Source organism: Babylonia areolata, chromosome 18, assembly GCF_041734735.1.
Source record: "Babylonia areolata isolate BAREFJ2019XMU chromosome 18, ASM4173473v1, whole genome shotgun sequence".
NCBI lineage: Eukaryota > Metazoa > Mollusca > Gastropoda > Neogastropoda > Buccinidae > Babylonia > Babylonia areolata.
This window is the reverse complement of record NC_134893.1, coordinates 43,134,474-43,157,807: the sequence shown is the minus strand read 5'-3', so window position 1 is coordinate 43,157,807 and position 23,334 is coordinate 43,134,474. Positions and strand designations below refer to the sequence as shown.

Here is a 23,334-nt window from a genome sequence, read left to right as displayed (position 1 = left end):
GAAACTACGGCCGATAACCTCCCGGAAGTAGGTAACCTCCCCTTTGTCCCGCTGGTTATCGCCCTCTTTTTCCGGCAGCCATCATGACTCCTGTACCTGTGCTCTTCATACGGCTAAGTTTTTTCGTATTTTCTGTCTGTCTGTCGATTCTCTGGCGTTCTTGTTTGTGGTCAAATTATGTCTCCAACCAGGTCACATAATTATATAGCTCGATTGGGGAATCGTGCTAAAATTAAGGCGCGATCGCAATCGATTCGCTGACACTCTGGGCCCTCTACTACTGGCCCTCTAAACAACGCCAACCCGCCGCCTTCTCCACTTCCTCCGCTCCCTCCGGTCGACTCCAGACCTCCGCCACCTCCTCTGGTGACTTCTAGAGGTTTGTGGTCACACACTCAGGTCAGTGTTACCTTTCATGTCATTTTTATCGATCCGCGAACTCACTCGACGCGATCCGCGTTTTCTCGGCCCTGCCAGTCGGCAGTGTACGAGTCGATCTCCTCTATCTCTTTACCATACCCAAAGTTGCACCAATGGAATGGCCACAATCCCTTGGGGACAACAACAAAAAAAAAAAAAAAAAAAAAAAAAAAAAAAAAAAGAGAAGGCAGCTTGTCTTGGATCCGCACGTTAGACTGGGCCCTATGTGCGATGCGTCCGTGGTGGCGGCCGTGACATCGGATCACGCGACCCCCCACGCGGCTTGCCTCGACCGTCTCGGATCCAATAGCGACCGAGGCGTGTAGGGATGCCCTCCCCTGGTGTAGGGAGGAAGGTGGACCACTAGGGGACACGCTTGCCCATACGCGTGCATACCCCTCCTTGTCCGGATCACCCGATCCACCCGTCCTCCCCGCTTCCTGTTCTCCCTGCTTGCTGCGCTGGTGATGGCATATTGCCGTCAAAAGAGGGCGATAACCAGCGGGACAAAGGGGAGGTTACCTACTTCCGGGAGGTTATCGGCCGTAGTTTCGTCTGCTCCGCATAGGCGGATAGTAGTTTGCACAGGACAGGAATGTCAGACCCCTGCCGGAGTCTGCACTAGTTGGGTCACGGTAAGTATGTTATTTAAACGTAATTTTAGATAGAAAATTTCCTTTTTCCTTTAAACACACCCTCTTCATCAAATTCAGTGATTCTTGTGCAGTTTTGGTTATCTCCACACTTTCAGTCTCCATTACCATTTACACTGATCATAGCATTGTTCTTGATCACAAGGCACATCAGATGATCAGTGTTTATATTACAGCCCTTTATTTTCTTGTTAAAAAAACAAAGAAGAAAAACCGACCACCGTTACCAAAGAGAAAAGATCAAAGTGTAGGTTATCATCCACTCAGCTGTTGGTCACAACATTAAAAAAGTGGGGACAAAGTGCCACAGTTAATACCACTTTACCTGTTGGTTTGTGACAAAGTAAACAAAAAGTGCTGTGTGAAGGAGAGTATTAGTATTAAAAAGACTGGCAAGATGTGCCTATTATTTAATATCCAAGATTGAGCTTGAAATCTTCAAGAAAAAAAGTGCATTATGAAAATCTGATATCATGTACGTGTGTGTTTTAAATGTTTTTTTTCTTCTAGTTCTAACAAACTATTTATCTAATTAACTATTGAATAGACATGCCTGTTTAATATATATATTATCTATAATGACTTTTATGAGTTGAAGAAGAAATTTTTAATGAATGATATAATATTGTTATACTTTTTTCATGATTAATATAACATGTTATACTTCGTTAGTTGTGAAGCCATAGCCTTTTGCTTGCTTTATCAGATGTCTGAGTGAGTGTGCTGTTATATCCTTGCCAGCTTTTTATATGGAAAATTTAAATGGATGTTCTTTCAAACTTCCATCTAATTCCTTTTCCATGCCTATTGTCATGCATTTGCAGTGAAATGATAAATAAACCTAGTATCTTTGGTCATTATTGAATAAGAAATTTTTAACTTACATTTCTCTTAACAACCATTAAAACTGAAAAAAACCCATGTAACTAGCATTTGAAGAAACTTTTTAAAGCAGTCAATTTTGTGGTAATAATTTTGTAATGGTCAGGTGGTCCAAATTCTTTCACTGTACCTAGATATCATTCAGACCAGTACTTTTTCTTCGGTGCAGTACGATGACTCTTAATATCAGTTGTCAGATGGTTTTAGGGATTTGTTTTCATAGTTTGTGTGCATTTTATTCAGTTCTATTCAAAAGATGTCAGTGATAAATTTGTGTATGTTTTATTCAGTTTTATTCAAAAGACGTCAGTGATAAATGATTACTGGTTGCTTTAAAGGACACCACAGAGTACTTTTGGTGTTACTCTGCTTAACTTCAGCTACCGTCCAGAACTGCTTTTATTTTTGGTTCACACTTACAATGTCTGCTTGGAATATCACTTGAAAATCTGCTTGTCACATTTTTCATGCACAAAGACTATTCAGTGGACATTTCTTTTATTTGAAATCAAGTGCATATCAGGAATTATCAGAATGTACACAAAATCCATGAACAAGCACTTCCCCAGGTGTTTTTTGTGTGTGTGTGTGTTGTGGGAGATGTATTCATTTGTTGCTAGATGCTCTCATACTTCCTATAAATATACCCTTTACCATTTTATGGTAGATTTTGTGTTTGAAGATTATTTTTAGTGTCTGCTCACTCCCATTGTTTTAAAACTCGTCTTTTCTATTATGAGCTTGTGAAAGTTTTGACCAATGTGGCATGCATGCATTTCTGTGAGTCTGACCATGAAAGAAATGAATGGTTGCACTTGCACATTGAGACTGTCTTCCTATTAGTCATAGAATCACAACTGCTTGCACTATGCTAGCATCTTTGTTCCCAATACCCTTGTACACTTACACACACACACGCACACAGATTCTCAATTTCGTATACACATGGAAGCTCACACACACATGCATACTTGAATGCACACACACATGCGCACTTGAAAGCATGTGCAATCACAAGTGCACACTTGTAGTCATACACACGCACACCCAAACACCCACCCACTAACAAACATAAATTATGCAAACACACAAACCTCAGTTTACAAAATAAACTGCGCAGACATCAAAGTGCTTTTGAGTAAGGAGAGTGTGTACGCTTTCTTTCAGCTGCCGGCTCAGAGCAACCCTAATGTTGGAAACCTTATTGACCTTGACGAGCCAACTGTTACCTCCCAGATGGCAGGACTCAGTGAGTACACTGTGTTTTCATTGTGTGTGAGTGAGTGCTTCTGACCCCCAAACCCCCAACCCCTCCCCACACCCCCCTCTTGAGATGATACCTAGTATTTTGAGAAAAATCAATTTACATCTGTTATTCCAGTAATCCAGTACCTTTTGTGAATGACATGTCCCATTTTGTTACCACTGGGACTGTTAAAATGAAGAATTCCATGAGTTTATGTCAGCTTTTATTTGCTTGCTTCCTTTCTTTTTTTTCTCTTTTTTTTTTCTCTCTCTCTCCTGATGACTGTCAATCGAGTCTATGTGGATGTGGCCAGGAACAGAATGACCTTGTGCTTTAGAAGAGGTTACAAATTCAGGGCAGATAAATAATCTGAATTATGAAGTAAACAGTGCTTTCAGATAATTAGTTTTTACAAGAAGAAACAAAGCCTGTTTTAGCAACAACAAAAAAGAAGAAGAAGAAAAGAACAAACACAAAAAACACAACATCAAAAACGAAAAAAAGTAATCATGACAAATCAGCAAATTAGCAAGATCAAGTTTGGACATTTGACAAAGTGGGTTGTATTCTGTAATTTTTCCCAAGAGATGCAATGCAGTGTTCTATCTGCATTATGCATCTTTTTTTCTGCAGGCTATGTGTCTTATATTGTTTTGACAGATGACATTGTACTATCAGAGTCCCGTTGTTACCATTTTAAAAGCATATTACACAAGTGTATTTTGAATTAAGAATTACACTGAGATTTTACCTGTAATTTTCCATACAAATAGCAGAATATCCATCAGAGTTTAGTGATTTACCTGCAACACAGAGCGCTTTCAGTTTTCGTAACCTTTGTGTGCATGTAAACTGTAACAGGCCAGTACAAAAGTGTTCTCTTTTCAGACGTGAGCAACAGTGCTGCAGCAGCACCAGTGGCTGGTTCCACATCGTCGACAGGAACGGCAGGCGATGAGGACTTTGACATGTTTGCCCAGTCCCGCCAGTCCTTTGACCAGAACAGGCAGGCCACAGGGTAAGGCAGGCATCTCTGGGATTGTCTTGCTCTAGCACATGTCAGTGCCTTGAGTATTGAAGTGTGTGTATATACATGAGGGTGTGGTCTGTGTGTGTGTGTTTGAGTGGATGCTTTATTTCTTACTTAGGCTTCTTTGTGTGAGTGGATGTAGATATATGTATACTCAGTGTTGGTAAACCTGGTTTCATTTATTTGTTTATCAGATTTGCTTGTATGAAGCTTGTTCTTACAGTAGCCAGTAAAATCTTTAATCTTGAGATTTTTTCCCTTTACTAAAAGAGATGACAGATGCTTTTGTCTTTTTATTTGGTCATTGACATTTTAATGATTGAATAAAAACGGTGAATGATGATGAAGATTACTCAATAACAAAATTAGATCGTAGTATTAACTTTACATGATGAGCTTTGTTGTCTGATATGTTCATGAACTATCGGGTTGGTTTTGAGATCCAGCAAGTTGAACCATTTTTCAGATTAAATTGACTCTTTACAAAGATGAGGAATGTGTGTAAATGTTGTGACAATTATAGTGGTTGCTGTGTGTTTCAGCCCTATCTACAGTAACCAGAAAGAAGACCAGATGACAGGAGGGCTGGGGCAGGCAGTCAATGTGAAGGCACAGTCTGACCAGGATGTTCTGAATGTGGGTCACTGAGGGGTTCTGGGGGCACTAACTGTGTTTGTGTGTGAGATTGTGTGTGTGTATGTATGTGTGTGCGTGTGTGTGTTTGTGTTTGAATATGTAGAAAAGCCAGAGCGTTTGCTGTGAAAACATAGACCCTTACTGCTTTTGTTGATCATTGTTCTTACAAACCTTTCTGACTTCATTCTATAAGATGTATCAATTTGTTCACTTGAAACTCTTTCCTGGCTGATCTTTGTATATTCCTCCACATGTTCCTGGTGTGTGTGTGTAGCTCCAGGACAAGGACACTGACTATGATGAAATGGAACAGTGGCTGGCAACACATGATCCAAATGCTGCGGTAGGTATTTCCTCTTCTTTTAGGATCTCTGCTGTGTAAAAAAAAAAAAAAAGAAAAAAAAGGGGGGGGGGTGGGGGTGGGGTAATTCTTGTTTCATTTCTCTGCTTTTGATATAGGACCATTTTTTCTTTCTACATTTCTCTGCTGTTAGTAGAGGACCTCTCTCTTGCTAAAAAAAAACCCCAAAAAACAACAACAACAAACAAACAAAAAAAACAAAAACCGTATGAAATAACTTCATCTTTTGCCTCCACATCTGTTCTCTTTGCAGTGTTTATCAGTAATTCGTTTATCTCCCTTGCCTGTCTCAACAGGTATTTGTCTTATCAAAAGCGCATTTTGGATGCTTTCCCTCTCTTTGTCAAAAAATATCCTCATTCCATTTGTGATTTAATTGAAATGATTGATGCATGAATATAACTCTGATTTTTATTTATTTATTTTTTAAAGCTTCGTGCTTTTAATGTATGATATGTTGATGAATTTTATGTATGTTTTAATTAATTTTTCATTGCTGGGTAAATACATGACTGCCCTGAGCTCAGAATTGATTTCATGAAGAGATTGTGAAACTAACTTTAAACTGTGATAACAAAACACTGCAAACACACACACACACACACACAACACAACACAACAGAACAACGCACCTCTCAACAACAAAAAAAAACCCCAACCAACATACACATCATACTGTGTACTTAACCCCTAGGCTGCCTGCATGACGAGATAACTCGTCATGGCAAGCATGTATGCTTCGCTGCCTGCATGACGAGATAACTCGTCATCGAAATATTCTGACTTTTCCCTGGTTTGCATTCACTTCCTTGGCAAAAATAGTGGTAGCTTTAGCCTGGGGAATCTCTCTAGATTCTATTCATAGCTAGAAACCCCATCTACGTCATGAAGCAGTCCTTTATTTGAACGTTTTGGTTGGGTCACTGTCCAAGTGTTTGCCTGACTTCTCTCCTCGCTCGCTCAACAAAATGTCGGACTGACGCCGTGCTCAAGACATGCGATCGTGACGAACTAAATCAACCAAGATTTCTTTCTTTAGCTGATGCTCAGAAGGAATTGAAGCGTAAATTCGAAGAAGATAGTGATGAACATTTATAGGACGATCTGATAGAAAATAAAGAGAGTAATCAAGAGAGTGGCCAAGATGCGACTGTCAGTGAGTGATGCCGGCTGTACAGATGTTAGCAGACGACAGATGACCGAATTAGCAGCAGAGCGATATTCTTGGCACGCAGCCAACGCGGTCTGATGAGAACTGAATCAAGTGACCGTGTGAGAGGGGTGAGGAGGAAGGGGGTGCAGACTGAGGGGGCGTGGCCTCACATCCATCGTATCACTTGGAGAAGTCACAATGTATTGTGTATCTATCTCTTTAAAAATATATATATATATTGTGGTTGTTCTAGTACGATTTTGTGTTTGCAGATATCCATTTGTCCAGAAAATATGATGTTTTTGTGCAAATTACCTGACTAATGTTTGTCATGAACAAGTTGAAAATGTGACAAAAAACAAAACATTGATTTCAAAACAACAGCATGTCACTAAAAATATATAAAATGGGAAAACAGCATGTGTTTTGTATTCTTTATTCATTTACCTTTCAGAAAATATATACTTTTATGGGTCTTTCTCCAATAACAAAGAGCACAGAATTTTTTGAAAATTTATACCCGTTTTTTGTGAAAAAACCCTGGCAAATAGATTTCACTTAAATCTTATTTTCCTGGCAGCGAAAGGGTTAATTTAAGTAGTCTAACCTTGTTATTGCAATGTTGCTGAATAAGACAAGTATATGTATACATGTTTTGCTTTATATGTGTATACTGCAAGTGTTTTGATTTGTTTGTTTTGATTTATTTTTTGTTTTTTGCTTTGGTTACATTGTTTGAAATTTTGGTGAACATTCACATCTTTTTTTGTTTTAGTTCAGATAATTGCATTAAAAAAAACAACACTTTCTTATACTGAGATATAGTTTCCAGTAATGTTTGCAACCATATTACTTGAGATGATTTAACAAATTAATCTTCCCTGACTCCTGTCTTGTAAAAGGAACAAGCTTCCAGTCTGCTGATAGGATTCTGCTGAGATGTGCACCTGCACTACACTGTTAAATGTTATGCACACACACGTGCGCGCACACGCACACACACACTCACATGTTCATGTGAACACACACTCATGCACACACACACACATGCACACAAATACATAGACATAACCAAACATGTGAGGCAATTCTATGGCTGCACTCGGTATCATGGAAAATCAAATTAAAATGAAAAAAGAAAAAAGGACAAATCAAAACCAGACATGTAATTTAGTGTGAACAAAACTATTTCTCCTGCATAAACAATGGTAATGTTACAGGCTGCATTGAGCTCATTAAAAGATGATACAGAAGATGAGGTGAGTTGTTTTTCAGCAACACAGCTGAGGGGGTTATATTGCCCATTTATCTACACAGGAAAACATGCTTTGCGGATAAATTTTGGATTTGAAAGGGCTTATTGTCAGTGCTTTGGAGTCAACTAAACATCCAGGCTATCTCCCATTTCTTTCCCGCTATTAACAGTGAATGAGCTTTGGTCTTGCAACCTGGTGTAATGGACTGATAATCATTGCCCTGGGTTATGTTTTTTTCATGTTGTGTGGGCACTGCTTCTGTGTTTTACAGCATCACACAGGAACAACTAATTGGGTTTTTTTTTCCTTTGTCATTTTTTTTCCCAGTTGAACTAACCCATCTTGTGATTGGAGTTTGATCAATGATGAAGAGAAATGTGGGTTGTTGGGTTGGGTTTTTTTTTCATTTTTTTTATATTAAAAAAAAAATCATTCTTTTTTGTTTTGGTGGTGTTTAAAGCTTGGGAAGAATATGGATTGTTGCAGTCTTTTCTGGGATGAAAATGCTTGATATAGTGGAAATGTCATTCTTTTACCATCAATTGTGATATGTTATCATCTGAGCAGTATGGAATATAGAACTCATTCTTTCTCCGAACTTATTGTATGTATTATTATTTAGTTATCCCATCTGACACATTGTGAAAAAGAAGGAATGTGGGGTTTTTTCTCTCTTTTAAATGCAGACATTTGTTCAAACAGCTGAGCTAACAGTTGTATCAGCATATAGCTTACAATTGTATCAGCATATAGTTTGCAATTGTGTCAGCTTATTACATTGTCTTTCTCTGTCTTTCAGTCCACTTGTTGATCATAAATCTATTGGAATGGTTTCATGGAATGTACAACTGAAATATGATGCAGCTGTGATGATGCATAGAGTTTACTGGTGCTGATCTGCTTGGCAATGTAGATAATTTTTCCAGTTTTATATCAGGCATTTTTACAGGGCGACAGTACCTCTCCTCACAATTGATTGTTCAAGTTAGATTTATGTACAGGGGATCTTACTGGAATAACTTGCCTTCATCTTTTTAACAGAAGTCATGCAAATTTTAGTTGTCTTAAAAAGTAATTCTTTGACTAAATAGAGAACAGTGTATCAGTGTCATTTGGGAATAATAGGTTATGCAGTTTTTGACAGCATTTGTGACATAACATTTTTATTTTTATGTGGCTTGATCAGGATTAAAGAGGCTATGCCAGTCTTGAATAAAAAGCTTATTTGTGTTTGCACATGTCTTTGCTGCTGTGTGCACATGTCATATGATTGGTATTTGGACAGGCCTGGTGCTTCCTTTTTTGAGGAAGTATCTGGGTTTGTTCCAATATACCTTTTATTTAACTGTGTGCTAGCTGAATTGGTAGCGTAAGCAGCACTGACTTGAAGTTGTGTACCTTGTGAATGGAGAGAGTTACCACTCTTTATTATTTGTTAATGTATTTTTGTTTTTGTGTTATTTTGTTACGTTTCGAATCTGATATTGTTTTTTAAGTAAAATTATCTCTGTCTCTTTCTCTTTACCTCAGACATCGAGAGTGGCAGAAGATTTTTTTTATTTTTTATTATTTAAAAAAAAAAAAAAATTTCATGCAGTTTTTGTCTTCTAATTCTATTTGGTTCTGAATGTGGATAGACACTTCTGCAACAAAAAGATTTAAGACTGTGAGTACAATGTTCAACAACGGGGTTTACACAGGTAATATAATAACCAGCAGTCGCTTGTGACAGATACAGGGCTGTTTTGAAGTATGATTGAATGGTCAGCTGCACAAAGTGTTGCAGAAAAGTAACACACATTTATAGTGTGACCAAGCGTGCTATGCTTGCTCCAACACTATTCACGCACAAGCCAGAGCAGACGACGTTTTTCCTCCTAACCCTTGCACAGAATATGTGACGTCACTCTGCTTACATCATTTTGTCCTGGCCAGACCACCTGCTAACAGCTCGCCCAATGTCGCATCGCAGTACGTCATTGGCTGAGAGCAAACTTGTGTTTCTGTTCCACAGTATTTAATTAATAACTCTTTTGTCAGATCAGTAAACTGTTAGTATTATATACTGGCAGAATCGTCGCAGTTCCATCTTTAAGTCTGTTCCATTTATGTTAGCCTACGTGAAACTGATTTAACGCAGTTTGTAATTTTCAGCGACGAGCTCGTTAAAACTGACCCTGTTCAGGTGACTTAAATTAAGATTATAAATTCATCTTAAATAATCAACACTTCATTTTACACTCATTATAAAGTAGGCGTTGAGCTTTTTCGTTTGCAACTTATCCGACGTAAATCGGTTCAGGAATCATTTAGAAATCTATCACTGAACACCTTTAAACAAACACAATTGTCATCGGATTCTCCGTGATTAGTGACGATCTGCTTGCAAGCACACGTGACGCACTTTGCGGTCCGCTAAACTTGCATAAATTGGCACAGTGAATGATGAGTGGTCATTTCATACCTGGTCAGTCATCTGACCAGAGCCTGCTCTCTGTCTCTTGCTGTGTCGCGGGCAGTGTGTCGTGTGTGTCCCCACAACAGCTGACACCTCGCTACGTATCGCTGTAAGTACTAGTGTGTAGAATGTGTTGATTTGTAAATTGTATTATTCGACACAGTACTTGTGTTCATATGAGTATGTTCAGTTATTGCTTTGTTCAGTTAATTCTTTGTTCAGTTATTGCTTTGACAAGTTAGTCACAGATCGGCTATGACTGATCTAAATAATTGCCATGTCGTCATCTGCATGGAGCAGTGTTCCATTTGATTCTTAACGTCACAGTCAGTGACGTCTCTCGACACAGTTTGTTCCAGAATATTCTAGTGAGTGCGTAAAGTTCATTCACCACTTAACGGTTTAGCCATGGTGGTTCTTCACTTACTATCTGGTCTATCAGTTTTGCCAGTATTATATCTAAGCCACTGATTCTCTATCTTGTTTGTTATTCAGGTATTATCTTTCACACTAATATCAGTTGTACTGCTACAGTGTGCTCAGTACTCTAAGATGTGTGTAGTATTTCTGCTGTTGTGATTTCAAGATAGTGTTGGATTAATTGTTTCAATCACTTTAACTGAGCTATTTAAATGTATTAGAAATGTCATTTGGTGTCAGCGTTTGGTCTTCATACATATGCATTATGTTGCGTATCCCAAACCCGAGTGATAGTCTTTCCATGTAAAATGTGTACATGCGCTTTATTATTCACTTGTGTTGACCTGTTGTACTTATGACATTTGTTTGTGTCATTTCAGGCACTGTCTTCTTCTCTTAGACTAGTTCTCTTCTAGTCTTCTTCTCTTTTTATCTTCTCATTGTCTTCTCCTAGTTGTCTTCTCATTATTTCTTCTTCTTAGTCTTCTTCTTTTAGAATATTGTAAATAAACCAATAGAAAACCCCATTTGTGACTGGCCTCTATATGTCCCTGGCCTGTGCGTGGGATCTTGTCTATCCTTCAATTAATCATATTTAGTTAAGTCTTTTGTGCCGTACCCTTCAGTAACCACTCGGTACACGGCTACAAAAGTGGCGTCGCTGACAGGATAAAGATCCATTATAAAATAGTCCAATTATTCCCTTTAAGGTTTCAATTTTAACCAAATTCAATCCATCCCTAAACCACAGCCCTTTACCACCAAGTGTACCTTATTACAACTTGGCGCTGTGAGTGTAGGATGTGCAAAGTCTCTAAATATCTCTAATAATAAATCACAGCTCCTAGCCAAGCTAATCTCTATCACATACTTGGCACTGTGAGCTAGGATCGTACAGGGACAAGAGGTTGCATTAACAGTCACATAGGGATAGTTAGACATAGGAGAAGAGAGAAGACAGTGCAGCAGGTACATCAAGTCCACAAGAAGAAACGTCGCCCACATCAAGATGGCTTCAACTGACTTCCTGCCCAAACTCCCGACGCTATCCGGTGAGGAAGGCAGCAGTGAGGTCGACGACTTCATCAGTGAGGCCAGACTGATTCTCCAGCTACAGCCCCTGGATGACGCGACAGCCTCTCTCTGGCTGATATCAGCCCTTGCAGGCCGATGTCGCCAGCAGATCGTCAGGCTGCCAGCGACAGAAGTGGACACCCCAGCCAAGATCCTTCACATCATTGAGGAGAACTGGGGAGAGCAGCGAGATGCCACCGACCTTGCCACTGCGTTCTTCAACAGACAGCAGCAGTCCAAGGAGACGGTGATCGACTACGCATCCCATCTTCGGCACCTATGGACCAAGGTCAACAAGGCCGAAGATGGGGTGATGCAGGTGCCACCAGCCATCCTCCGCGACGCCTTCGCCAGAGGCCTTCAGCCAGCCACACTGAAGCGTGATGTCAGGCGCTTCATCCGTGACCACCCTGACACCACCTTCGAGGCAGCAAAGAAGGAGGCCCTGCGATGGCTGCGGGAGGACAGCCACACCTACAACACCTGTCCTGGCGTAGACAGCACCACTGTTGTCCGCCTACAGTCCCAGCTGGCCACACTCGCAGCTGAGAACACCAGCCTGCGATGTCAGCTGCAGTCTTCCATGCCAACACAACGCCTACATCCTCCAGGGCCAGCCCTCCATCCTCATCGCTATGCTGCTGACCGCGCCCCAGACCCTCCACGCTGTGTCTGGTGTGAGAGGCCCGGTCACACCGAGCACCAGTGTCGCCACAAGCGACGCTACAAGGCCAGGCAACTGAATGCAGACCACAAGCCTGCAGCTCCAGCCTACAAACAGTGTGTCACTGACACACACACTGGGCAACATGGACTGACACCAGCTACTCCAGCTCCAAATCAGCGATGCAGGAGACGCCGACGCAGACGGAGGCGCCACAGCACCACACCTGACGCTGTGGTCCTACAGGTGTCCCCACCTGTAGTCAGCCCCATGCAGCAGAGGCACGACCAACAACAACAACCTGCTGTCACGCCGACTCACCCGGTCCCACTGCACCACCAGGACAGCAAGGTGTCACACTCTGACACTGATACCGATAGTGACAGTGGTATGTGGCTGACCAGGCCCATGCCAAGACCCAGGACACCAACCCGGCAAGCTGCACCAGAGCCGCCTCCACTACCACCAGATCCTGCACCAAGGCGATCCACACGACTGGCAACCAGGGCACCACTGACTGTGTGAAGAGACTGGTGAAGAACCATTTTACAGCCAGAGCTGAAACAATGCTTTATGTTTTTATGTCTATGAACATGCTACAATAATTCATGCTGTAATTTCATTTTCATTTTCAGATATTTCTGCACAAATTCATGTTTCATGTTATTTTATTTCTCTTCTTGCTTAATTTAACCTGTGATCTAGCTTGTCACAAGGTCTTAGCAATGCAAAAGGTATGTCTATGAACATGCTATAATAATTCATTTTTTTATTTATGCTATTCTACATGTATGCTTGTTTACATGCGCATCTGACAGTGATATGATAGATAGATTGATAGGCACACAAATGAATGCTTTCCATCTTCATAGTGTATTTACCAAATTGGGACCCCTTCTCTATATCAAACTCTTCAAAGTTAAGTTAGGATGCATTTGACTAAGTCCAAACTCTTAACTTAACCTGGCAAAAGCCACTTTGAATATAGAAGTAGAGTATTGTTCCTAAGAATGTTGCAGTCATTTCACATTCGCATAGCTATTAGTTATCAGCTAAATTATCTCCCTTACCTGCCCAATAATTCTTGTTTGATGCTCAGCTAAGTCTCCTCACAAGAATTACTTTTAATTAACCATCGCGGACGATGGATTTCAAAAGATGGGGGGAGGTGTGACCAAGCGTGCTATGCTTGCTCCAACACTATTCACGCACAAGCCAGAGCAGACGACGTTTTTCCTCCTAACCCTTGCACAGAATATGTGACGTCACTCTGCTTACATCATTTTGTCCTGGCCAGACCACCTGCTAACAGCTCGCCCAATGTCGCATCGCAGTACGTCATTGGCTGAGAGCAAACTTGTGTTTCTGTTCCACAGTATTTAATTAATAACTCTTTTGTCAGATCAGTAAACTGTTAGTATTATATACTGGCAGAATCGTCGCAGTTCCATCTTTAAGTCTGTTCCATTTATGTTAGCCTACGTGAAACTGATTTAACGCAGTTTGTAATTTTCAGCGACGAGCTCGTTAAAACTGACCCTGTTCAGGTGACTTAAATTAAGATTATAAATTCATCTTAAATAATCAACACTTCATTTTACACTCATTATAAAGTAGGCGTTGAGCTTTTTCGTTTGCAACTTATCCGACGTAAATCGGTTCAGGAATCATTTAGAAATCTATCACTGAACACCTTTAAACAAACACAATTGTCATCGGATTCTCCGTGATTAGTGACGATCTGCTTGCAAGCACACGTGACGCACTTTGCGGTCCGCTAAACTTGCATAAATTGGCACAGTGAATGATGAGTGGTCATTTCATACCTGGTCAGTCATCTGACCAGAGCCTGCTCTCTGTCTCTTGCTGTGTCGCGGGCAGTGTGTCGTGTGTGTCCCCACAACAGCTGACACCTCGCTACGTATCGCTGTAAGTACTAGTGTGTAGAATGTGTTGATTTGTAAATTGTATTATTCGACACAGTACTTGTGTTCATATGAGTATGTTCAGTTATTGCTTTGTTCAGTTAATTCTTTGTTCAGTTATTGCTTTGACAAGTTAGTCACAGATCGGCTATGACTGATCTAAATAATTGCCATGTCGTCATCTGCATGGAGCAGTGTTCCATTTGATTCTTAACGTCACAGTCAGTGACGTCTCTCGACACAGTTTGTTCCAGAATATTCTAGTGAGTGCGTAAAGTTCATTCACCACTTAACGGTTTAGCCATGGTGGTTCTTCACTTACTATCTGGTCTATCAGTTTTGCCAGTATTATATCTAAGCCACTGATTCTCTATCTTGTTTGTTATTCAGGTATTATCTTTCACACTAATATCAGTTGTACTGCTACAGTGTGCTCAGTACTCTAAGATGTGTGTAGTATTCTGCTGTTGTGATTTCAAGATAGTGTTGGATTAATTGTTTCAATCACTTTAACTGAGCTATTTAAATGTATTAGAAATGTCATTTGGTGTCAGCGTTTGGTCTTCATACATATGCATTATGTTGCGTATCCCAAACCCGAGTGATAGTCTTTCCATGTAAAATGTGTACATGCGCTTTATTATTCACTTGTGTTGACCTGTTGTACTTATGACATTTGTTTGTGTCATTTCAGGCACTGTCTTCTTCTCTTAGACTAGTTCTCTTCTAGTCTTCTTCTCTTTTTATCTTCTCATTGTCTTCTCCTAGTTGTCTTCTCATTATTTCTTCTTCTTAGTCTTCTTCTTTTAGAATATTGTAAATAAACCAATAGAAAACCCCATTTGTGACTGGCCTCTATATGTCCCTGGCCTGTGCGTGGGATCTTGTCTATCCTTCAATTAATCATATTTAGTTAAGTCTTTTGTGCCGTACCCTTCAGTAACCACTCGGTACACGGCTACAATAGTGTTTTCATTGAAGAAAAAACAGTGTGTTAATATCACAGCTGTTCCTTTTAATTGAGCCTCATAATGTCATCAGTTTTGCTTGAAGTTGAAAAAATTCCTTGTTGTGCACAAAGCACTTAAACTTTGAGAAGAAACCATGTTTACAATTATTCATTTTCCATTCAAAGACTCTGATGCTGAGATGTTTGCTTTTTTTTTCTTTTTTTTCTTTTTTTTTTTAATATATATATTGAGACTACTGTTTGTTCTAATGACATTTTTTGTTGAAGAAATTTTTTTTAATGAATAAACCCAACTTCCCGGCATGCAGTGTGTGTGACTCCAGCCAGCTTTTCTCAGTGTCTTTTGTGCGTGGTATGGGGTAGGGAACCTTGTTAAGGTAATACTTGTGTGGCGTATGAGTCTGGTGAAGTTATTTTCACTGGTATTTTGTATACTTGTCTTAATATTGTATTATTTCCAATTGCAGGTGAACTCCGGAGCCAGACCAGAGGGTCTTACAAGTTCAGGTATGTGAAAGATCTGTTTTTATTCATTTTTGTTGTTATTGTTCTTTTTTGTTTTCATTTGGTTTGTTGTTGTTTTTTTCATTATTTTCTCTCCAGTAGTAACACCCATTTTTTTTACACAGCCATATTCTCGTTTGAAGACATATATGAGATTTTCTTTAAGTCCTTTGCATTGACCACTGTATGTGGCAAGGAAATACATCTGGCATGCAGACAGTGGCCTGTCCTGTTGTCTTGTTCTGTCACTGTGTCAGTGATGAAGATGTATGACACCTTGTGTTCATGGTGTAGGTTAATTGGAAGCTCATGGTGGTCAGCAGGATTTTTTGGTTTTTACCTCTTTATGTAGGGATTTTTTGATAATCCTCATCACTCACAATGCCAGTCCACAAAAAGAGGCCTGCCATTAACCCCTAGGCTGCCTGTATGATGAGGTAACTCATGAGTGCAGCCGTGTTCGCTTCCCTGCCACATTGATGAGATAACTCATCATGGAAATATTCACATTTTTCCTTGGTTTGTATTGAATTCATGAACAAAAACAGTAGTAACTTTAACTTTGGAAACATTTTTTAGATTCTTTTGATAGCTAGAAACCCTGTCGACGACATGAAGTAGTCTTTATTTGAATGATTTGGTTGGGTCACTGGCTGTGTTTTGACTCACTCGTTGCACTCTCAGTAAACTGGCAACACCCAGCTAATGCTCTTCAATCAAGGTGCAACCAAAACGACCAAATTGCTTTCTTTAGCTGATGCTCAGAAGGAATTGAAGCATCAGCTAGAAGAAGACAGTGATGAACTTTCATCAGATGATTGGATAGAAATAAAGAGAGCAATAAAGAGATTGGCAACAGTGAAAGACGTTGGCAGTACAGAGCAGACTATGCCTACATGACTGACAGTGACACAACCAAAACAGCAGCAGTACACAGTGAGTGACATTCTTGGCACAGAGCCAGTGCAGGGGAGGTGTAGAGGTAGAAATAGGGTGAGGGGACTGAGGGTAACTGGACAAAGAGTACCAGGTCAGAGACGGGGAAGAAGAGGGGGGTGGAAGCAGAGAGGGCATGGCTTTACTGTGGTTGAGGGGATCAATGTAGTGCCAACAAACAACATTTGGTGTCATATACTGTACCATGTCAAACTGATGCAAACTAGGCCTATTGGTTTGCTCTGCTTGGCCAAATTTCGCGCGGCTAACAGTGAAAAGATGGGCCCACCGCTCTCAGCCAATCAAACGCCTCTAAAAACTATAAGCGCTTAATCATTCCTTTGGCCAAGGCTCTCCACGCCATCTTGTCAGGTTTACGCTCTGTCTCGTCTTACGCTTTTTTCGGCTGTTCAGCGTATCCTTTTGGCCTTATTTTGTTGCATGCGGCTTGTGTTTATTGTATTCTTACATTCTGTGTACTCGATTCGACTCGGCACCCTCGATTCGTTCGATTTTTTCTGCCTCTAAGTCGATCCTGTCTTTCCTTTCTCTGTTGGGGGTCGGATTTTCGCTGGGTGCCTAAGCGCGGGTTCCATGCCTCGTGTGCCATACCACGAAGGCAGGGAATCATGATGCTGGGATTGAGACTCGGTAAGAGACTCTCCCAGGCCCGGAGCTCATGATTCCTCCCGATACGGACCGCGGCGATGCGTCGTTAGACGCTGATCGCGGAGGCGACGTTCGTACCAGTAAAACGGTCATGAAGGGGACCGGGGGGAAAGAGGTACGAGCGTCGCCTCCCGAGGTGTCCCAGCGCGAGGCGGGGAGAAGGGGGAATGGCAAGTCGTCTCCGTGCTGTGGGGACTCGCAGCTAGGCGCGGACTCCCGAGGGGAGGCCGCGCCCGGCCATTACCCGGGTCCCCACTCGGAGACGGCCCTCACGTGCCCCATTGTTGTTCCCCCTCCTCCCTTCTCTGTCGACCCCCCTCCCCCACCTCCTTTTGGGGGGGGAGAAAAATTTGGTTCCGGGGGGGGATCTCTACTTTGCCCACCCCGGGCCAAGCCACCCCAGTCTCCCCACGGGAGGGGATTCGGGGCGCGTGGCAACCTGCTCTGCAGGTCTTCCCGCTATCCGGCCGGTCTCCCCTGCTGGGGGAGGCCCGTGCGTGTCAGGCGGTTCCGGGCAGTCAGCCCGCTCGTCTTCGGGCGGGACTGACACCCAAGTCGGACCTGACCTCCCTCCGACTTGGCCAGGTTGTTCCCTTCATGGAGGTCAATGCACCAGTGACCCTTGGGGTTTGGGTCACAGTATGGCTGGTGCCCACGGGTAGTTACCCCCATTCTACCCGTACTGGGGCGCATCTAGGATGCACACTGGGTTGCCGGGAGCACCAAGGGCCAGCCCCTTGTCCGCTCCCCACCGGACCCAACCCAGCACATCTCACAGGGTGACACACACAGCCCCGACCAGTGGGATCGACTTCTTGTCGGTCAGGTCGAGTTCCTCGACCAATATTGCCACTCTGTCCACAAATCGGGCCTCTGTCAACCCACAGGTGACCACCACGGTCACAACGGCCTCCTTGTCAGGACCGACGGCTGCTCAGGGGCCCTACTCGGCCCGGCGGAGCCGGCAGTCCCCACCTGCCCAGCCCTCGGTCCTACAGTGAGATGAGTGGGTGTTTGTCCCCACACAGCACTCGTGGGTCACTCTTGCATCCAGGGACGCCCTCTCTGAAAAGGTGTGGCACCCACCATCCCAAGCATGGTTGGACCTACGGTCCACACGCTCCCCACCCGCTTCAGGTGTCAAGGACATAACAGTGGCGGCCATGGTCCCGGCTCGGGATCGTCCCAGCTCATCCCGCTGGGCTGACCACAGCTCACAGGACGCCCCAGTGGGTACATCCACTTGGGATGGCACCCAGCAGGGGATGGACTGCGAACAAGAGTGGGAGCCCCTGTCTTCGGATGAGGACGAACAAGCAGATGAGCACTCTTCGCCCATATCCCAGGGGGGACAGATTGAGCCCGTGCCTCCCTAGGGACCAGCCTGAACCAAACCCGGACTTTGCCGAGCTCGTACTGACCCTCCCCAATAGGGCCACGTATGCCGAATCAGTCCCTCAGGCTACTTTGTTACCTTTGACCCTCCTTACGCCATGTGACTCTAACTCCAGAACCACAAGGCAACTCAGAGTGCCAGAAATGGTGCAGGTATGGCTTATTAAGTCAGCCCGCACTGTCAGGGGTGCTGCTTCCATCCCTCCTCCAGGCAGGGAGTCCCTCTCTGCCCCGGGCGCCTTTTCCCCGGGAAAGTTTCTTACAGATTCCTACAAGGGAGGGTTGTGGTCCTGGTACACACAGGACCACCCTGCCTACAGCGGAGCAGAGCCCTCCGCACAGGACAGGATGTTGGTCTCACAGCGCACCACCTTCCCCACTTCAGCTAACCTATCCTTTAAAACGTTAGCAGAGTGGGACAAATTGGCCCGCCGCTGTCCCCTCGAGGTTTCCACGGCGTACACCTTCGACACGTTCCTTCACAGGGCCAATGAGCTGTGCGAACAGTGTCCAGTTAATCAGGACAAGGGGTCTCCTTCCTCTGTCCCGCCGGGCCTCTTCACCGACCAGAGGTTACACGCTTTTGGCAATAGGGTAGCATCTGGTCTCACGGCAGCTGCAGACACAGCTACCAGCCTTCACTTCAATACTGTGCTAGCGCGGCGTGATGCCATTTTCAGCCTCTCTAACATTCCTGTGGAGGAGAGGGCTGCCCTGCGGTCCATCCCAGCACAGCAGCACTCCCTCTTCGGCCAGTTCCCGCTCCATTTTGTCAGCCACAGGGCAGAGACAAACAGGGAGGTGGCCTCATATTTGGCCCACACCTCTCATGGGCTCCAGGGTTCTATGCCATTGAAGAGACTGGCCACCAGGGCCCCTCCATATACCACGCCGCCTGTCAAGGCAGCGTGTGCCGAATCAGTGGCAGAGGAATAAACCACCTTAGGTCTGTCTAAGCCGACCGGCCATGCCCAAGGCCAGAAGGCAGCACCCCCAATGACTGGGCCCCGATTCAGCACCGCCAGTCGTTCAGCCCCTCCAAGTAGGAAACTTGTCCCGGCATGCACATCAGTGGTGTGCTCTGGGACTCAACGACGGGATTATGTCGGTGCTAGAGTCGGGGTACATGCTGTCTTGGGTGGAGGATCTCCCCCCTCTAAAGATCCACTCTTCCTCCTTAGGTGCCCAGCTCGACGGAGCAGGAGAACGTCCTAGAAAAAGAGATATCGCACCCACTCCTCATGGGGCTATATCTCAACTCTCGGACCGGGCCCCGGTTTTTACGGCTGGTTGTTGGTGATTCCAAAGGTCTCGGGAGGGTGGAGACCAGTTTTGGACTTGTCCCCCCTCAACAAATTCCTCCCCAAAATCAAACTCAAGATGGACACACAGGCACAGATTCGGGAGACCATCCAACAAGGTGATTGGCCTACCTCTATCGATCTGGAAGATGCTTATTTTCATATACTCATCCATTCGGCATCCCGTCGGTACCTGAGGTTCGTGTGGAGGGACAAGGGGATCCAGTTCCCGGCCCTCCCATTTGGTCTGTCCCTTGCCCCTTTCCTGTCTACCAAGGTGGTGCGGGAATTGGTGTCCATCGTCCGCTCAGAATCCATTTGTCTCTGTGTGTACCTGGACGACTTGCTTATCCTGGCCCAGTCGCAGGCCCGGTGCCTGAGTCATACGGCCAGACTTCTAGACCTTTGCTCCCAACTGGGCTTCCTCATGGACCAGCAGATATGCGATCTGTCCCCATGTCAGTCCTTCGACTTCTTAGGGATGAGATTCGACATGCGGTCTATGATAGTCTCTCTGGCGCCAGATCACTGGTACCGTCTGGCAGGCCTCCTCAGCCACTAGCGCCACTCCTCCCAAGATACAGCGCAGACACTTTCTTCCCTCTTAGGCATGATGGAGTCCACGGCACCTCTCATTCCCCTGGACAGGGCTCTCAAGCGCCCTCTCCAGAGGGTACTGAGGTTACGCCGGTCCCAGAGCACTCAGCCATGGGATACCCAGATATGGCTGGGCGAGTGGTTCCTCGAGGTGACATCAGAGTGGTTAATCACCCCCTTTGGACACAGGGGGTGCCCTTAGCCCCACCTACTCTTCAGGTGGCACTCTTCACAGACGCCTCCTCCCTGGGCTGGGGAGCCCACATGGACTCACTCTATGCAGCAGGGACTTGGTCCCCGGAGGAGCGCCTATGCCACATCAATGTTCTGGAACTGGAGGCAGTTCGCAGGACTCTCCTGCACTTCATGGGGGAGGCCACTGGCAAGACCATCCGCTTGTTCACGGACAAGACGACGGTCGCATGTTATGTGAACAAATGGGGGGAGCGCACTCGGCAGACCTCTCAATGCGGACTGAGGCTCTCCTCCGTTTGGTGCCACAGCAAGGGCATTGCACTTTCAGCGAGACACTGAGCAGGAAAAACCAACTTCTTGGCAGATGCTCTTAGCAGGCCCAAGAGTGTCATGCGCACAGAGTGCACCCTGGACAAGGACAGCCTTCAGGGGGTGTGGGAACAGTGGTTTCGGCCGATGGTGGACCTTGTTTAACAAGAGACTTCCCACTTCCGTGTCTTCGGTTGCCGACCCAGAAGCGTGGGCAGTGGATGCTCTCTCTCTAGATTGGAGCAGTCTGATTGCCTCCGCGTTTCCTCCCTTTCCAATTCTGTCCAAGGTGATACGGAAAGACAGATTGGAACACCCGCAGCCGATCCTCATTGCGCCGAAATGGCCAGCCCAGACCTGGTTTCCGGACCTTCAGTCCCTGACACATGTTCCCACCCCTGGAACTTGAAATCTCATCTGCTGAGGCAGCCTCACTCGGGCACTCCGCATTCCAATCCTCAACTGCTCCACCAGCACGCATGGCTGCTGTGCGGTCGGAACTGTCAGCATCACCATTGAAGTCCTCGACCCCTCGGTCGGCCTCTGTGTTGGCTGTGCTGACCCAGGGGTCTGCCTCCTCTGACCTCCTCTCCATAGTCACCAGAGCAAGGAGGCAGGGAATGGAGACTTTGTATGACTTTCGCTGGAAGATATGGTAGCGGTGGTGTACAGCTCAGGGCATTACCCCTACGAACCTTACGAGCATGCAGCTGGCCAACTTTCTGGCTCTCTGCTCCTCGGTTCATCCTGTCTGCTAGTTCTGTGCGAGGGTACAGGTCTGCCTTCTGTACCACAATGCAAACAGCTAGGTGGTTCCGCCTTTGAAGTGGATTGCCTGCTCAGAGAGGTGGCTAGGGGTGCCCCTCTGAAGGAAGCTAGAGACCCCAGAAGAGTGCCCCTCTGGGACTTGTTCCTGGTGCTGGATTTCATTCGAAAACAGCCCTTCCTACCATTGGGGACTATTCCTGTTGACATCCTCACCCTCAAGACCACTTTCCTTCTGTGGCTGGCCACAGGCAGTCGTAGAAGTGAGCTGCACGGGCTTAGTGGAATGCCACAAGATCTGGCCTTCCACAGAAATGGTTCCATCACTATTCGTTTCCTTCCAGAGTTTCTGGCTAAGAACCAAGACCCTGAGGTTCCTTCCCCCTCTCCGAGGGTCAGACCTTTGTCTGATATTCTTGCCCAAGATGATGAGGATAGGCACCTGTCCCGTTCGGTGTCTCAAATATTATTGGGATAGGTCTCGCCATAGGCGTTCTTCTCAGAGGTGTCTGCTCATCTCCCTCAATGAGAAGTACAAGAAAGACATCGCTGCAGGCACCATTTCCCGCCAGGTTTCCCAAGTCATTCGTAGAGCCTACTCTCATGCACACAGGGATATCAGCTGTCTTCATCCCAGGGCACACGAAGTGCGGGCCATAGCTACTTCGGCTGCTTTCCAGCACTCAGTGCCAACGCAGCATGTCTTGGAGGCAGCCTTCTGGCCGTCTGAGAATCCCTTCATCAACTTCTACCTCAGGAATTTCCGTATGACCAGGGCTGACGGTTCCAAGGGGATTTCCTTTGTCGCGGCTAACACTGCCGTCTCAGTTACAAGGGCTCCCCATATGAACCAGTAGGCGTTGCCCACCTCCATTTGCTTTAAATTCTGCATCAGTTTGACATGGTACAGTATATGACACCAAAAGGAGGAGTTTGTATTATACTCCATGTTTGGTGTTAAATATACTTACCATGTCAAACTCGAATGCCCGCCCGTCCATCCCCGCGTCTCCGCCGTGGTTCTCATGGGGCATTTTTGTTCATGGCCACGGAATGATTAAGCGCTTATAGTTTTTAGAGGCGTTTGATTGGCTGAGAGCGGTGGGCCCATCTTTTCACTGTTAGCCGCGCGAAATTTGGCCAAGCAGAGCAAACCAATAGGCCTAGTTTGCATCAGTTTGACATGGTAAGTATATTTAACACCAAACATGGAGTATAATACAAACTCCTCCTTTCAGTCTGTTATTGCAAACTTTACTGGTGATTGTGGACTGAAAAAAGACCCACGCAACACAGTCTGCATTGACTTTTTTTCCCTCTTTTTTGTTATTTTTGTTATTTTTTATTTTTTTATTTAGATGAAAATCTGAATTCAGATATTTGTTGAGGAAATCAGTGTGCATCCACAGCAGACACTCCAACAGGTACAAGCAAATCCAGGCAGGCAGGCACAAAAAAATTACTCCAGACTGTCAGCATGGACAGATACAAATGTGTTTGAAATGAAATAGTTTT

General features: G+C 44.5%; 1 protein-coding gene across 4 annotated transcripts in view; it reads left to right on the top strand.

Annotated features, from left to right (window-relative positions):
* LOC143292789 (TOM1-like protein 2) overlaps positions 1 to 23,334 on the top strand; it is a 45,979-nt gene that overhangs the window by 15,544 nt on the left and 7,101 nt on the right. For 3 of the 4 annotated variants that reach the window (XM_076603370.1, XM_076603368.1, XM_076603367.1), the window contains 6 exons: positions 3,123 to 3,204; positions 4,090 to 4,219; positions 4,774 to 4,867; positions 5,142 to 5,210; positions 7,602 to 7,640; positions 15,616 to 15,655. In XM_076603370.1, coding sequence (XP_076459485.1) covers positions 3,123 to 3,204; positions 4,090 to 4,219; positions 4,774 to 4,867; positions 5,142 to 5,210; positions 7,602 to 7,640; positions 15,616 to 15,655 — 454 coding nt within the window. The remainder of the gene's footprint in view (positions 1 to 3,122; positions 3,205 to 4,089; positions 4,220 to 4,773; positions 4,868 to 5,141; positions 5,211 to 7,601; positions 7,641 to 15,615; positions 15,656 to 23,334) is intronic. The other variant, XM_076603369.1, reaches the window with a different exon arrangement.